The sequence below is a fragment of the Silurus meridionalis genome, chromosome 14 (genome assembly GCF_014805685.1).
Source record: "Silurus meridionalis isolate SWU-2019-XX chromosome 14, ASM1480568v1, whole genome shotgun sequence".
Classification (NCBI taxonomy): Eukaryota; Metazoa; Chordata; class Actinopteri; order Siluriformes; family Siluridae; genus Silurus; species Silurus meridionalis.
Genome location: NC_060897.1, coordinates 5,451,280 through 5,469,143, shown reverse-complemented (window position 1 = coordinate 5,469,143; position 17,864 = coordinate 5,451,280). Strand labels below are relative to the sequence as shown.

At 40.4% G+C, this 17,864-nt stretch overlaps 1 protein-coding gene across 1 annotated transcript in view; it reads right to left on the bottom strand.

The window, feature by feature from the left end:
• kcnj19a (potassium inwardly rectifying channel subfamily J member 19a) overlaps window positions 1–17,864 on the bottom strand; it is a 40,061-nt gene that overhangs the window by 1,837 nt on the left and 20,360 nt on the right. The window contains exon 2 of the mRNA XM_046866740.1: window positions 10,589–10,805. Within this exon, the coding sequence (XP_046722696.1) occupies window positions 10,589–10,805 (217 nt within the window). The remainder of the gene's footprint in view (window positions 1–10,588; window positions 10,806–17,864) is intronic.

Here is a 17,864-nt window from a genome sequence, read left to right as displayed (position 1 = left end):
TAATAATAATAATAATAATAAAGCTTTATTAGATTGTATATTAAAACTAACTATAAAAGAAATTGTGCGGTTTGTTCTGAGATTTTGGTTGCAAATGCTAAACAATTCTCCAGCTCTGTCAAAATGTCTGTTTTAGCCAATTTCCTGATTCTGGATCTAATAACTGAAACTAATAACACGATTAGAAGTATCTGGTGCCTGAAACTTGACATAGACGTAAGATTAGTTCAAATAACATTACGTTAAACATATTAAAACAAGCATATAAGTGGTACGGATCTTTAAATTCGGAAAAAAAAAGTGTCATTTGTCAACAAAGTGTTCATAAAATAACAAAGATCATTTGGAACATAATTAATGGCATGTAAAAATGATCATGTACAATGTGAAGCGTCAGTGGAAAAATAAACCCACCTATGAATATGAAGTTCAACCAGAAAAGATAAAAAAACGAGGATATTAAATGAAACCTGGGGGCTGTATGTTTCTAATTAAAAAATTATTATTCTGTTTGTGTCTTTATGCACCATTAGTGCACAAACAGTGTAAAGTTTAATTAGATAATATATTCATTTTTATAAGCACTGAATAAAAGGCCATCGTAATAGGAACAAGTTCCTATGTTCATTAAAGAGATTGAGATATATGCTGAAGTTGTATGTGGGGGGTAAACAGGCAGAAATGTTAGAAGCAACAACATAATGATTTGTCTCTGTCTTTAGTTTCTCTTCTGTTGCCTTCATCGCTGGGAGACTAATTTACACTCTTCGAATGTAGTGGGTCTCTCTCTGCTTGTGTGTGTGTGTGTGTGTGTGTGTGTGTGTGTGTGTGTGTGCCAGCTACATTTGTTTCTTCAGCTAGCAGCTGAAATGAGATATTCAGCGGTTCATAAACCCTCCTGATCGTTACTAAGCTCTGCCAGCGTGCTTCATACCCGCAGCCGAGCACGAGCAGAGACGGGGCACAAAATCCGATTGCTCGCATTTCAGCTGTTTTCACTCCAATTTAAATTAGTCAATAAACCGATTAGTCCAGACTTGTTTGTCCCTGGAAAGTAAAAAGAAGTCATTCAGGCTGTTCCAAAGGCTTATTCATCTGCCTGCACAAGGAAATAAAGGGTAGTGAACAAACAACTAAGAAAGGCAGAGAGAGACAGATAAACAAGGTGAAGGACGGTGACAGGAAGTCACATAAAACATTGCAGAAAGAAGAAAGGCATGTGCTTTTAATCACAATATGGTACTGTGCATAAGTATTAGGTGCTTTTTATTGATATGTGAAGTTTGTGTTACGATTTAACACGTAGCGAATTCGTTTGTTTGAAAAGATTTGATGCAGAAATTGGCGTATGACAAACAAAATATTGATTGATAAAGAAAAGGATATTAATAATTCATTAATAAACAAAAAATGTAGATCAAGTTTGAGAAAAGGTGCAATATAAACACTATTATTATTAATATTATTATTATTATTATTATTATTATTAGTAGTAGAAGTAATAGTAGTAGTGCTAGTATTAGTGGGACTAGTAGGAGATGGAGTAGGAGGAGGAGTAGGAGTAATAGTTGTAGGAGAAGTAGAATAAGTAGTAAAAAAGTAATTGGCGTAGGAGTAGGAATAAATATAGTAGTAGGAGTAGTAGATTAGATTAGATTAGATTGCATTAGATTAGATTAGATTAGATTAGATTCAACCTCATTGTCATAGTGCAAGGTACATGTACAGAGCCAATGAAATGCACTTAGCATCTAACCAGAAGTGCATAAGTGGCCTATTTACAATAATGATTAGCAGTGTGATAAATAAGGGTAAAGGGTTCATATGTATAGCGGTAAGAGGGTGAATTATGTACAAAAGGTGCAGCAGGTTTATATATACAATATACTGTGCAAAGATATCGGGAGATCACATGCTCAAATATAATTATGTACAAGTATGAATGTTGTATGCTACAGTATACACAGAATAAATATGGGTGGAATAGACAGTGGTGTGGTGATAAGTTATGGATGGTGCAAAAATGCATAGTAGATAAGCAGTGCAAAAAAATAAAATAGTCAAAGTGGTATTAATAGAAGTAGGAGTAGGAGGAGTAGTAGCTGGAGCAGTAGTCGGAGTAGGAGGAGTAGCAGTAGGAGTAGGAGTAGGAGGAGGAGTAAGAGAAGGAGTAGTAGGAGTAGGAGGAGACGTAGGAGTAGGAGGAGGAGTAGGAGGAGGTGGGAGTAGTAGGAGGAGTAGTAGGAGGATGAGTAGGAGTAGTAGGAGTAGGAGTAATAGTAGGAGGAGTGGGAGTAGTAGTAGGAGTAGTAGGAGTAGGAGTAGTAGTGGGAGGAGGAGGAGGAGGATGAGTGGGAGTAATAGTAGGAGGTGGGAGTAGTAGTAGGAGTAGTAGGAGTAGGAGTAGTAGTGGGAGGAGGAGGAGGAGGAGGATGAGTAGGAGTAATAGGAGTAGTAGTAGTAGGAGTAGAAGGAGTAGTAGTAGTAGTAGGAGTAGTAATAGTAGGAGTAGGAGGAGTAGTAGTAGGAGTAGGAGGAGTAACAGTAGGAGTAGGAGGAGTAGTAGTAGGAGTAGAAGGAGTAGTAGTAGGAGTAGGAGGAGGAGTAGGAGGAGTGGGAGGTAGTAGTAGTAGTAGAAGGAGTAGTAGTAGTGGGAGTGGGAGGTAATAGTAGGAGTGGGAGGTAGTAGTAGGAGGAGTGGGAGGTAGGAGTGGGAGGTAGTAGTAGTAGGAGTAGAAGGAGTGGGAGGAGTGGGAGTGGGAGGAGTAGGAGGAGTAGTAGTAGGAGTAGGAGGAGTAGTAGTAGGAGTGGGATGGTGGGAGTGGGAGGTAATGGTAGGAGTAGGAGGAGTAGTAGGAGTAGGAGGAGTAGTAGTAGGAGTAGGATGAGTAGGAGTAGGAGGAGTAATAGTAGGAGTAGGAGGAGTAGTAGTAGGAGTAGTAGTAGTAGTAGAAGGAGTAGTAGTAGGAGTGGGAGGAGTAGTAGTGGGAGGAGTGGGAGGTGGGAGTGGGAGGAGTAATGGTAGGAGTGGGAGGAGTAGTAGGAGTGGGAGGTAGTAGTGGGAGTAGGAGGAGTGGGAGTGGGAGGAGTAGTAGTAGTGGGAGGAGTGGGAGGTAGTAGTAGGAGTAGGAGGTAGTAGTAGTAGGAGTGGGATGGTGGGAGTAGGAGTAGGAGGAGTAACAGTAGGAGTAGGAGGAGTAGTAGTAGGAGTAGTAGGAGTAGTAGTAGGAGTAGAAGGAGTAGTAGTAGGAGGAGTAGTAGTGGGAGTGGGAGGTAGTAGTAGGAGTGGGAGGAGTGGTAGTAGTAGTAGAAGGAGTAGTAGTAGGAGTGGGAGGAGTAGTAGTAGGAGTGGGAGGAGTAGTAGTGGGAGGTAGTAGTAGTAGGAGGAGGAGGAGGATGAGTGGGAGTAGGAGTGGGAGTAGTAGTAGTAGTAGTAGTAGTAGGAGTGGAAGGAGTAGTAGTAGTAGTAGTAGGAGTGGGAGGTGGGAGTGGGAGGTAATGGTAGGAGTAGGAGGAGTAGTAGTAGGAGTAGGAGGAGTAGTAGTAGGAGTAGAAGGAGTAGTAGTAGGAGTAGGAGGAGTAGTAGTAGGAGTAGGAGGAGTAGTAGGAGTAGGAGGTAGGAGTAGGAGGAGTAGTAGGAGACCTATGCAACTTACGACTATTCGACTTTACGACCACAATGCTAGCCGCGGCGTACGACAGTGTGTACCAGCTTCCAGCATAATTTCACAATACTGTACATATAGCCTACTCTACTTAGTGGGAGTAGTAGTAGCTGGAGCAGTAGTCGGAGTAAGAGTAATAGGAGGAATAGTAGTAGAAGTAGCAGGCGTAGTAGCAGTAGTAGTAGTACTTCTCAGTAGTACTTATTAATAATGTATTAAGTAATTTACCATATTTCAAACAAAACCAAGTTTTCCTGCGATTTTAACTAAAACAACTATTGCAAAAAGAAAATAAAAGTAAGGGAAAAAACAAGCCTAGAAGCCGATTTCTTTAGAAAACCACACGAGTACACAAAAGTAAACGATGATCAGATTCAGATGTTTGCACACAGCATTAAGCGTCAACATCATCAGAGAATCTTTGTTCATTTCAGTTCGCAAATCTCCACACTCACAAACAATAAATAAAATCAAATAATATCGGAAACATTTAATCATGATGATAATAAAATATAAGGAATTTTGATGTTCCTGTGCAGGATTTCTTCTTTGAGCAACTCCTACATTTTAATTGGACTCAGTCTGATTCCTTTATTGGAATCCAAATGCAATACTGATTTATTGAGAAGAGCACCTTGTGCATTGTAATTCATACACACACGCAAGCACACACACACATTTCCGTAGACATTTCCTAATTATCCCTGTTACATGGTATCCAATTCAGCTTAATGTGTAACGTGAAGCTCTTTAACTCTAATTAAATGGAAATGTACCTCATTCCAAAGAAATCTACATGAAATCCATTGAACTGTTTGCTGTGATGCGATGATTTAGTACGTACTAAACCATCACCGCCAACGTCTTCCCTTCAAGCTTTTTAGAATCAATTAGTAAAGGCTGGTCATGTGAGTGACTGGGAAATTTGTAAGTTCTCCTACCTCGCAGTCCATGTGCTTCTCCATAAACAGCTCTTACTTACATGTCTGTGGTTTGGCCCTTTGTATAAATGGGTTACTTTGTTGTCTTTTTACTTTTAATAATGCATTTATTTTTCAGATTAATCAGAAAATTAGCACTGCCAACCATAGATAATAAAAATAATCAGTTTGACATTTCTGTTCAGGGGCTCCTGCTGATCGATAATCGCTTATGAGTACATGACGAAGCTACGCTCTGGCACAGAGGAGCATCAGGAGAGATTTACCTGGTATAGCACTGAGAGGGGGAGGGGGGACAGTGAGAGAGACAGAGAGGAAGGGAGGGTGAGAGAGACAGAGAGAAAGAGAGAGAGGGAAGGAGGGAGAGAGACAGGGAGAGAGCAGGGAGAGAGGGAGAAGGAGAGAGACAGGGAAAGAAACTGAGAGGCAGAAAGAAAGAAAGGGTTAGGAAGACAGCGAGGAAAGAAGTAGAGAAAAATGGAGAGAGACAGGGAGAGGTACAGGGAGAGAGGGAGGGGGAGAGAGACAGAGAGGGAATGAGGGCAGAGAGACAGGGAGAGAGACTAAGAGATGACGTTATGACATGACATTATAACAGTATGAGTGGTGAAGTGAAGAACACTGATCATCTCTTCATCATGGCACCTGTTAGTGGGTGAATATATTTGAGGCAGCAAGTGAACATTTTGTCTTTAAAGTTGACGTGTTAGAAGCAGGAAAAATGGGCAAGCGTAAAGATTTAAGTGAATCTGACAAGTGCCAAATTGTGATGTCTAGACGACTGGGTCAGAACATCTCCAAAACTGCAGCTCTTGTGGGATGTTCCTGGTCTGCAGTGGTCAGTAGCTATCAATAGTGGTCCATGGGAGGAACAGTGGTGAACCAGCGACAGGCTTATGGCAGGCCGAGGCTTATTGAAGCATGTTGGGAACGAAGGCTGGTCCGTGTGGTCCGATCCAACAGACGAGCTCCTGTAGCTCTAATTGCTGAAGAACTTAATGCTGTTAATGCTTCGCAAGTCAGCACGTGGCAGCAAAAGGCAAACACAATTAGGCAGGTAGTCATAATTTTATGTTTGATCAGTTTAGTATCATACCCTAGAACACATTCTAATGTAGATTTTATTTCATGCTAAATTCAAGTTCCAGATGTTTCTATGCCTGCATTTTAATCTAATTCAACTTCTCTGTGATGATGGGAACAAATATCTGAGCCTGTGCTGCAACCAGGACTTTCTGTCAAATGTTTTTTAATAAAGAAAACCCAGAAATAATTACCGTAATTGCCAGACTATAAAGCGCACCCTTATATAAGCCGCACAAAGATTTGACAAATATTTTTATTTTAAACATAAATAAGCCGCACCTGTCTATAAGCCGCAGGAACACTGAAACTAATGAACTTTACACAGGCTTTAACGAAAGACAGTATCTGTTACACGGTGTAACAGGTGAAATATGTTGTGGCTCCTTTAAGAGCAGAGCGGCATTTTGGGAATAGCCTGCCGCCGCATTTTTCCACTATTACTGCATGTGTGCAAGACCGAGGAATATATTCGTATTATTTTCTGATGCTCATTTGTAAGTTTCTTTGACTAACCCGTAACGCTGTTGCCAAGAAAAATAAAAAAGCATGAGTTTTGGAAACCTGTCTGTGCTTTTATGATTTCTGTTGCAACTGGAGTTAGTAAGCTCTCCCTTCACCCAGACTCAACACGTTACAACGGCTTGTATCTAAACAGTAGCCGACCAAGAAAGTCATTGTTCACTGTCTTCCTCCTTCCTTTCACAACTATTTCTCTCGGGTGAGTTTATCTTTTGGCATCGTCGCGCGTTTAAAAATCTCCATCGGTGGAAGTTTTTTCTCCCGATGTCGTGCAGCTCAGAACACAGGTGAAGTGCGTTTTTTTGTTTCCATTCGGAAATTTCATTGGTCTAATGTTTTGGTGCTCAGTTTCTTGACTTGAAGTTTGTGAAACCGGGAAAAACCCAGGAAAAATCCATAAATTAGCCGCTTTGTTGTTTAAGCCGCGGGGTTCAAAATATGGGAAAAAAGTAGCAGCTTATAGTCTGAAAAATACGGTAGTTGCATAATATATTTTTTATTTACTTTTTTTTGTATTATTAATCTTAATCAGTAAATTCACTTTTTTCAATAGTTTTGTCATTTTTATGTTTCCTTTTTCAATTATTCTGTATATAGGAAAGAGATGTGGAGGAGTAGAGAAGTACAGAAGAAACATACACATTATCTTAATTTGTCCTTTGTCCATTGATGTGGACGTTTTCTTTGTTGTCGGTTTACTGCTTGTTTCTCGGAGGTACATGGAAATAAATAAATCATCGAGAACGTAATCCACACTGCTCATCTTCATTCCGCACACTGCTGCGTATCTTGTGTGCTTTCTCAAGCCTCAAGTCTGATGATGTTTTATCGATGTGTCAGAAACATGCTTTCAGCAGAGCCTTGAGTGCTACGCATCACTCTGACATCAGCCACGTTGCCTGGTCGCGAAACGCAGGAGCGGGTCAGAATGAGTTTTCTGGAATGCCACGTGTCAGAATTGAAAGAGTGTTTCTGACTTTCCTTGGTAACAGAAGACGTTGTGGTTACAGGATATTAACAGGGATAATGCTGGTCAAAGCAGCTTTGTATTTGCCACGCCATTTAATCTCAGATAAGTAGCAACTCCTTAGATAACAGATTCACGGTTATGTTTATAACATTTGTTTGTGAATGTAAAGCCCTGCAAACAGTGATCAAAACCGCCACACGCTTCACTGGCACCCAAGTGCCTGTCACTGAGCACCTTCACCATAGCAGATGTCTGCGCAGAGCTCACAACATCAACAAGGGCACCTCACATCCCAGTCACAAACTGACTTCCTCCAGCATTATTATTTTTTGAAGCATTTATGCAAATTAATTTGTAATAAAGGATTTATGTACCGTAATTTCCGGACTATAAAGCGCTACCATATATAAGCCACACCCACTGAATTTTACAAATATTTTTATTTTTAACATAAATAAGCCGTCTAAACTAATGTACTTTATACAGGCTTTAACGAAAGACACGTTACACACGGTGTAATGGGTGAAATATGTTGCGCCTCCTTTAGGAGCAGAGCGGTATTTTGGGAATAGCCTACCACTGCATTTTTCAGGTATTACTGCATGTGTGCAAGACCGAGGATTATGTCCTTATTATTTTCTGATGCTCATTTCTAAGTTTCTTTGACTAACCCTTAACGCTGTTGCAAGAAAAAAAAAAAAAGCACGAGTTTTGCAAACCTGTCTGTGCTTATATGATTTCTGAGCGAGCTCTCCCTTCACCCAGACTCAACGCATTACAAGGGCTTGTATCTAAACAGTAGCCTCCCAAGAAAGTCATTGTTCACTGTCTTCCTCCTTCCTTTCACAACTATTTCTCTCGGGAGTTTATCTTTTGGTATCGTCGTGCGTTTAAAAAAAACTTTTTTTCTCCCGATGCCGTGCAGCTCAGAACACAGGTGAGGTGCGTTTTTTTTATTTCCGTTTGGAAATTTCATTGGTCTAATGTTATGTTGCTCAGTTTATTGGCTTGAAGTTTGTGAAACCGGGAAAAACCCAGGAAAACTTCATAAATTAGCCGCTTCGTTGTTTAAGCCGCGGGGTTTATTTTATTAGTCATTTATTAGAAATGACTGTGAGAACTCGATAGGAAGAGAAAAGATCCTCTAGATAGTTAAAGTGGAAAATCAGAGCTGCTCGACCTAAAATTGTGTAAAATAGTCAGTTTGACATTTCTGTTCAGGGGCTCCTGCTGATCAATAATCGCTCATGAGTGCGCAACAACACTACGCCCCGGTTTAGAGGAGCATCAGAGGGAGAGTTTCAGCTGGAATAGCACAGAGAAAAAGAGAGAGAGAGAGAGAGAGAGAGAGAGAGAGAGAGAGAGAGGTGTGGAGAAGGATGTGGAGAAAGGAACAGTAGAGACGTACACAAGGAGGGATGTCGAGGAAAGGAGAAGAAGTGAAATAAAAGAGAAGATAAGGGGAAAGTCAGGAAAGACAAAAGAATAGCTTTAGAAGTGAAGATGAACAAAGGAGGAATGGATTGAAAAAGTAGAAAAGCAGGGAGAAGAGAAGTAGAGACAGAGAAGGAGAGAAGTAGAGCAGGATATAAACAGACACAAAGTAAAGGAGAGCTTTATAGAAGAAGTAGAGAAAGTGAAAAGTAGAGAAAGGAAGAGATATAGAGAAATAGAGGAGGAGAGAACAGAGAAGGGATGTAGATAAGGAGAGAAGAAGGAATAAAAGAGGTGATAGAGGAGGGAAGGGGAAGTGATGTAGAGGAAGAGAACAAGGAAGAGTTGGGTAGAGGAGAGTTGTATACAGAGTTGTATAGAAGGAGAGATCTAGAGAAGTAGAGAATGAGAGTAATGGAGAGACAAAAGGAGGAGAAAAGGAAAGAGATGTAGAGAAGGCGAGAATTAGAGAAGAAATGTAATTAAGGAAAGAGGTGTAGTGAAGGAAATAGATGTAAAGAAGAAATAGATGTAAAGAAGGAGAGAGCTGTAGAGAAGTAAATAGATGTAGAGAAGGAGAGAGATGTAGAGAGGTAAAGAAGAGAAGGTGGGATGTGGTGAAGGAGAGAGAGAAGTGTTCAACACTCATATATCAAACTGGCATGGTGGAAAAACAGCTGGAAGCATGTTTATAACACTGCTTTCATAACTCAAAGTGTGTGTGTGTGTGTGTGTGTGTGTGTGTGTGTGTGTGTGTGTGTGTGTGTGTGTGTGTGTGTGTGTGTGTGTGTGTGTGTTAGAAGGGGGCAGGCTGATGGATAGAAAGGGGAAAAATGTAGAAAGAGCAAGAATTAGACAAAGTTAGACAGGAAGAAGGAGATGGAGTGTGAGACAGACAGACAGATGAACAGAGTGAAATTGAAAAATTGAGAAAGACAGAATAGAGAGAGGAAGGGATAGAGGGAGACAAAAGGGACAGAAAAAGAGAGAGACAAAAGGGAGATAGGAGACACAGAAAAATGAGTGTGTATTAAAAAGAAAGAGGAAAACAATAAAAAGAGAGACTAAAAGAAGGCTTTTGAGAGAGACAGATGGAGGAACAGAATGATGGACAGCCAAATAGAGTGAGAAGGAGAAAGAGACAGAGAGATAGAGAGAAACTGAGGGTGTGTGTGACATGAGAAGTAGACAGAGAGAGTGAGAGAGAGAATAAGAAACAAGAGAAATAAGCTATATGAGCAAAAGTATTGGGACACCGGAATTTTCCAGTCATTTCCAGCCATTTCCCAAACGGTAACCGCACAGTTAGAGGCACACAATTGTGTAGGAGGTCTTCGGATGCAGGAGCATGAAAATTTCCCCTCACTTTGTGCCCCTGTGCACAAAACCAGCACCATGAAGATATGGTTTACATTTGTTGGAGTGGAAGATCTCCTGCTGCAGAGTTCAGACCACAACTCTATTAAACACTCTACCTTTGGGATGAACTGGAACCCTGACTGCACCCCAGGCCTCCTCACCTTCAGCAGCACCTGAGTTTACTAACACCCTTGTGTCTGAATACGCACAAATCTCCAGAGGTACACTCCAAAAGCAGATGGGGACTAAATGTGGAATGGGATGTTCAAAAATCACACACCAATCTTATGGTCAGGTGTCCACAAAAAAACTCATCCACATAGTGGATCTAATTACGGAAAGAAAGATGGAATGGATAAATAGGATGACGAATAGAAAGTGAGGTGGACAAAGAAAATGAGACTGAAAGGAAATGAAGAGATGTGTTCAAATCTGCAGTGATTGGTGAAGAAAGATGGAGAAGAAAAGTGGTGTTTAGTGTTCCTTTATGTGGAGTACAAATCATTGAGCAGTTTTTTAAGAGTTGTTCAAAGAAAGAAAGAAAGAAAGAAAGAAAGAAAGAAAGAAAGAAAGAAAGAAAGAAAGAAAGAAAGAAGTAAGAAGGGAAATCTCACCGGTGGTCTCGACGATGCCCTCTAGGATGACAACTATCTCAAACTGCTCATTCATGAGCGATCTCTGTGAGAGGTCGAAGAAGGGGCTCTTGGGATTGATCTCGTGGCAGATGGTCAGAGGAGAGACGAGGAAGAGCTGATCAGCTCCCGTCCCAAATCCCACATCAAGTTCACACTGGTCTAACGGCAAGAACTCACCCTCAGGGGTCTGACGAGACTGAGACAGATCGAGAACGGGATCGTCATTATCATTAATAACATTCATAACACACACACACACACACACACACACACACACACACACACACACACACACACACACAGAATACACATACAGTATATGTATTTCTGTTGTATAATAACACTAGCTTTTAGCACGTAGCACACGTCATCACTATTTATCATCATCATCATTGTCGTCCTCTTCATCTTCTTCATCATCATCACACACACCCTATTTCATAAGAAATATAACATGTAGCATGTCACACACATGTATCATCCTTTACATTATTATCATAATTACCACCACCATCATGATCATCGCCTTCATCATACCACCACCATCTCAATTATCACCACCATCACCTCCACCAGCAACATCAATATCATCAACATCGTTATCTCCACCACCACCACCAATATCACCACCATCATCATACCACCACCACCATCACCACCATTATCACAACCACCATCAATATCACCACCATCATCATACCACCACCACCATCATCACCATCACCACTACTATCAGCACCACCATCACCTTCACCACCACCAATATCCACCACCATTATCATCACCTCCACCTTCATCGCCACCATCACCTCCACCACCATCACCATCATACCACCGCCACCATCACCGTCACCACCAATATCACCACCATCATCATCAGCGCTATCACTATAATCACCACTACCACCATTATCACCTCCACCACCTCTATCTCAATCATCACCACCATTAGCATCAGTGCCATCACCACCAATATCACCACACCATCATCATCAAACCACCATCAGCACCATTAATATCACAATCAACATTATCAACATCATCATAACCATCAAAAGCCCACTATCAACCACCATCAACTTCACCACCAATATCATTATCATACCACCACCATCACCACTACCACCATCATTATCACCTCCAACACCACCATTTCAATCACCATTATTATTACAACCAACATTATCAACACCATAAGAACCATCATCATCATCATTATCCTTACCATTACCATCTACATCATCCTTCACATTATTATCATAATTACCACCACCATCATGATCATCGCCTTCATCATACCACCACCATCTCGATTATCACCACCATCATCAATATCATCAACATTGTTATCTCCACCACCACCAATATCAGCACCATCATCATACCACCACCACTATCACCATCACCACCATTATCACAACCATCATCATTACTACAACCACCATCAATATCACCACCATCATCATACCACCACCACCATCATCACCATAACCACTAATATCAGCACCACCATCACCTTTACCACCACCAATATCCACCACCATTATCATCACCTCCACCTTCATCGCCACCATCACCAACACCAACACCGTCACCACCAATATCACCACCATCATCAGCGCTATCACTACAATCAACACTACCACCATTATCATCTTCACCACCTCTATCTCAATCATCACCACTATTAGCATCAGTGCCATCACCACCAATATCACAACCAACATTATCAACATCATAACCATCAAAAGCCCACCATCAACTCCACCACCAAAAACATTATCTTACCACCGATACCACCACCACCACCACCATCATTATCACATCCAACACCACCATTTCAATCATCATTATTATTACAACCAACATTATTAACATCATCATCATCATCATCATCATCATCATCATCATCATCAGAGCCTCATTATTACTTAAATAATCACTTAAAGCAAAGAGCCAGTTTGAGAATGGAAGCATGTATAGAATCTGTAGAAAAGTGCAGTGGAGTTTGCTGCAGGCTGATGTGATTAACTTTATTCTGCTGTCTTGACATCATGTTTGCACACAGATGATAAAAGCACTTGAAGACAGACGGGACAGAAAGAAAACAAACAATGTGAAGAGAAATATCATCAGTCTGCGCTCTGTCCTCAGGCTTTAAACCCAGAGCTATTTCCCTTTACATGCCCCTGTCATCATACAGGGACCGGGTTCTGACACAGTATGGCATAAACACACTTCAACATGCCAATCCTTTCCCTGTTCATCTCTTGGCACTCATCAATATATCTACATTTACATTATTCCTCTATCTTAACAATATGTTTTTCCCCTTTTATCTCAACTCCAGTCACTGAATTATTTATAGCACTAACCCCATAATGTGCTTTGAGATGAATAACTGAATAATCAACAGAACATTGAAGATGTTAATCAAAAAGATATCTCACAGGAACTAATTAAGTGCACAAGTTTAGTGCAGGGCTTACTTATAATCAGATAAAACAAATATTTGAAAAATATTAAAAATTCTGCATTTTGTTTCCTGCATAATTTTTATTAAATGAGATGTTAAATAAATCATGTTTTTATTATGCATTTTTTTGTAGAACAGCAACATTATTTTTCATTTTTATTAGTATTATTATTGTTGTTTTTATTAATGTTATTATTAATAATAATAATAATTTATATTTCATATTATTGGATTAATAGAATAATGTGTGCTTTAATGCGAATGATTGAACTATACTGCAGCCTTTACATTCATTTAAAAGTACTGCTTTCTATATAGATGTGATCCTTAGACAGCCAGAGACTTAGTGCTAATAGGCCTCAGTAGAAACAGACCACAACACACACACACACACACACACACACACACACACACACACACACACACACACACACAATTTCCTGCTTGTTCTAGTTTATTACTATACACACTGCCCTGTTATTGTCCTACTCCGCTGTACAAAGATTTTCTGATGAAAGGGAAAAAGAGCAATGATGAAGGCTGCATCTGAAAAATTGGAACACCTAGCTCCAATTCTTGTGTACCTTGATGCTCACTGTCTATAGATGAATAGATAGATAAATAGAGAGACAGAGAGAGAGAGCGAGAGAGAGAGAATTTGTTACTCTATGTATATATATATTTTATATATATATTATATAGGTGAACTTTATCCATGTGTTTAACTTTTGGTAAATCTTTTCTTGACTATATTGTAGCGTGTAATATGTTACTCTATTTCCTATTACACTATTCCTCCTTACACTATTTCTGAAAAAGCTGCCGCTCATCTCTACTTTTAAGTGAACACATAAACTGTGATAGAGTAACCCCATGGTTCTGCTGAGTGTGTATAGAGTAAGGGTTCTCTTGATGTGTATCTGTAACTATAGAAAGCTTCCTCCTGGGGGAGTCTAATGGGCAGGAGAATGGAGCACTGAACTGCATCCATTATTCACAGAGTTCTCAAAGATCAATACTTTTACTTTGATACTAAGTCCATTCAAGGCGGTACTTTTGCACTTGTACTCAAGTAGTAAGGTTTACTCTCACATGTAAGTAGACGGTTAGTGGTTTCAGTCAAGTACAGGAATAGAGTACTTCAGCCAACTCTGATGGACAAAAACACAGTTGGATATCAAACACATTTGAGTTATTAGAATGGATTAATACCGGCTTCACGATGTTTCAAGTTGTGTTTTTTTTACATTGATGTAATAACCCTGAGAAATGGATAGCGAATTGATTTATCGTTCCTGAAGGAAATATACAAGGATCTCGAATGAAACATAAATTGTATTATGTTAATTCGAATAATGTTTTATCATACTAGCTAAATATATAAGCTTAGATTTGAGAGACAAATCTGATCAAGTGGATGTGAATGTATTGGGTGGAGGTATGCAACAGGTTTATTCATCAAGGAGCAAAAAGAAACTTTAAATAAGAAACAATAAATCTGTGGCTAACGAATCAAAACCTTACAAGCAATATCTTTAACAACACAGGAATGGGAACACAGCATCTTGGAATCAGTGTCGTCTGTGATAAATGGGTAGTAAAACGGTCACACTATTTAAATATCTTCCTCTAAATCATTGTTTGTGAGTATTAGAAGTGTGAAAAGGATACTGATTATTACAGGTTCCAAACAGTTAGTTCACACACACACACACACACACACACACACACACACACACACACACACACACACACACACAATTGGTGAAAGAATTTTAAGAGCATATAACACAACTATTACTACTGCACAAACACACACACACAAAATGTACAAGATACATATCACAAAAATATTTTTTCACCGACCCTCCCACCATCACTCGCACACACACACACACACACACACACACACACACACACACACACACAAAACCTCTGAGCTACAGTCTATGTGTACATAGTTTGTGTGTGTGTGTGTGTGTGTGTGTGTGTGTGTGTGTGTGCTTCCTCTCTGCTACTTCACTACACTGGCCGTCTCTGTGCCGTCCCTCTTCTCTAAATTTAGCCATGCTATCTGCCGTACAACCTCCACCAGAAATCTGAAAATGGTGATGCCAGTTTCTATCAGTACCTGAAATGTGTGTGTGTGTGTGTGTGTGTGTGTGTGTGTGTGTGTGTGTGTGTGGCTGTGTGTCAATATATACACCTTGAAAACTAAAACACACACTGTTTTTTTGAGGTTCCTAACTGTGTGTTGTATCGGTGGCCTTTTTCTGGACAGATGTTCACTGAGTTCAGCCATTTTTTTTTTTTTGCCAGATGCACACACACACACACACACACACACACACACACACACACACTATCTGACTCATGTTCTTTCATGCTCTACATATTGCACTGCTGCTTCATTATCAGAAGTGTGTTATTGTGTTACATAATCTTACTGTCACTTTATATACAGTTTCTTATCACACCAGCCACACTTTCACACATTCTATTGCATTTCATACCAAATAAATCATATTCTGCAATATGTCTGATTTCATATCGCATGAATCTTTCTGACACTTTATATCACCACTGTTCAAGTTCCATTCAATCTACTAAGCATTATGCGAAACTGAAATATTACAAACCTCTTCCTGACTTTCACACTGTCTGTATTCACTCTCACATTTGTAATTAGTCTTAAACATTTTCCCTGATGCTGCATGCTGCATTATTTTCTGACCTCTGTGTATTCAAGCTACAAAGTGCTTAGATGCTTCCATGTTGAGCTGATGTCACTTGGTAAACTTAAAGTAGACAATACCATTACATGTTTTCATTTGAGAAACTTCTAGGAAAAGGCAGCACAATATTCATACTGAGACTGACAGACACACCATCTTCACTGTAAGTGACCAATACTGACAGACCTAAAGTTTACACCTTCTTTAATGTGATGGACAAAGAATCCACTCCATCTGCACTGAGACAGGCAGACAAAATATCTCCTTAACTGTATCTGATCAATACAAAGGCCATACCAAGACTAGCAGATACAGAGGCCACTCTAACTCCACTTGTAACTAAGAAATACAGAGACCACACCTCCTTTACTGAGATTGACAGATATAGAGGCCACACCTCCTTTACCAAGACAATCAGATACAGATTCCACACCTATGCCACTGTACCTAAGAAATATAGAGGCCACACTTCCTTTTTTGAGCCTGACAGATACAAATGTTGCACTTCCTTCACTGAGACTGACAGGTACAGACACCAAAACTACGTCTCCTGCCACACAGAGACCAAGGTTTCTTCACTTCAGTTCACTTTAGTGAAAACTTCAGGCCATAACAGGGACTAAAGCTGTTTGAGCCATTTAGAGAAGTTTAGTGGAAACTGTGGGAGATTATCAGCAGACCTCTGTTTTTTTAGCAAACCAACTGGGAGACGAAGCACGGCTGTCTTATGTGGGGTTTAATCTACCAGTGGCCTGTGGCTAACCCGCTGTTTCGCTCCCTCCTGCTCGTTTTAAGATTAGGAAAACGGATGATGCAGGACACAGACAAATAAAACCTTTTTTACAGAGAGCTCCAGGACACACCACGGTTCACATGCTGCTCTCCCAAAAGATGACACACACATACAGTCTCTTATGTAGCACGATTAACCATTGTCCTGATGCATGAAATCCTGCACGACTCGACTTAGTCTCACTGGGGATTAATAGCAGACACCTGCTATTTCTGATTTAATAAATCTAAAAGACTATTTATACTTTATAAGTCTTTCTATGAAATATGATGTAGAGAGGGGGTTAATGAACAAGCACGGCATGCAAAGACAGACTTACGCGGTCACATGCTGTCTGAGATGTTGTCCATGTTGTGCGCATCTACAGCACTGTGTGTTTACCAGCTGACTGATTTGGTATTGAAGTGTGAGCAATAAATGCAAGAAAACTTTGTGATGAGCTGTTGTGGCCGAATGACCTCCTTTGGATGTCTTAAAACCTGGCAGTAAAACTATTGACGGTCTGGCCCCTGGAAATGAATTCTCGATGCACAATGCCGCGAATGCTGAAAAAGTATAACCATGCACTTGGTCAAGCTGCGGACCTGCCTTGGCTTTTTCTGTCATGGAGATGTTGAGGACCCCCCTTCGTCTCAGGGCGATCCTAAACATAATCTATAGCACATTCTACACGGTGATTCTTCTGCTCCTGGGTCAGCAGCCTGGGGACAAACTTGGCAGCAACAATGGTGCATGATCAAAACACACCTAAGGATTGCCTAGACTGTTCCGTTTGACACACCGACAATAGCAGCAGTGATGTGAATTGTTTTCGACGATCATCATGCACAAGTTGCTGAATGGTTTCAACATTTTCGGGGGTTGGGCTCATTGAAGTTATTGAAGTTTGCTCCTTGGTCTAACTTGCTGTCCATGTCCATGATGAAATAGCAGACGTATTAACACACGTAGACAGAATAGCACCAGTTGCATAGATCCGATATACACAGGATGATGTCTTTTGGCACACTGACTAATGAAAGTCGATGCAAGTCATGCCTATAGTCGACTGATAGTCGTCTCAGGTCTGTCAGGCAGGGGTGGACGACGACAACGATAACAGGTAGTCGTTAAACGATTCCTCATAACATTTCAAAGCCATGATGTACAGAACATCACACAAAGATGTTCCCGGCTTCAATCGCGCACATATGGTGCTCGTTTATCATCATCACCAGCTCCTATTTAAACTTCCACACTCTCACTGTTCGT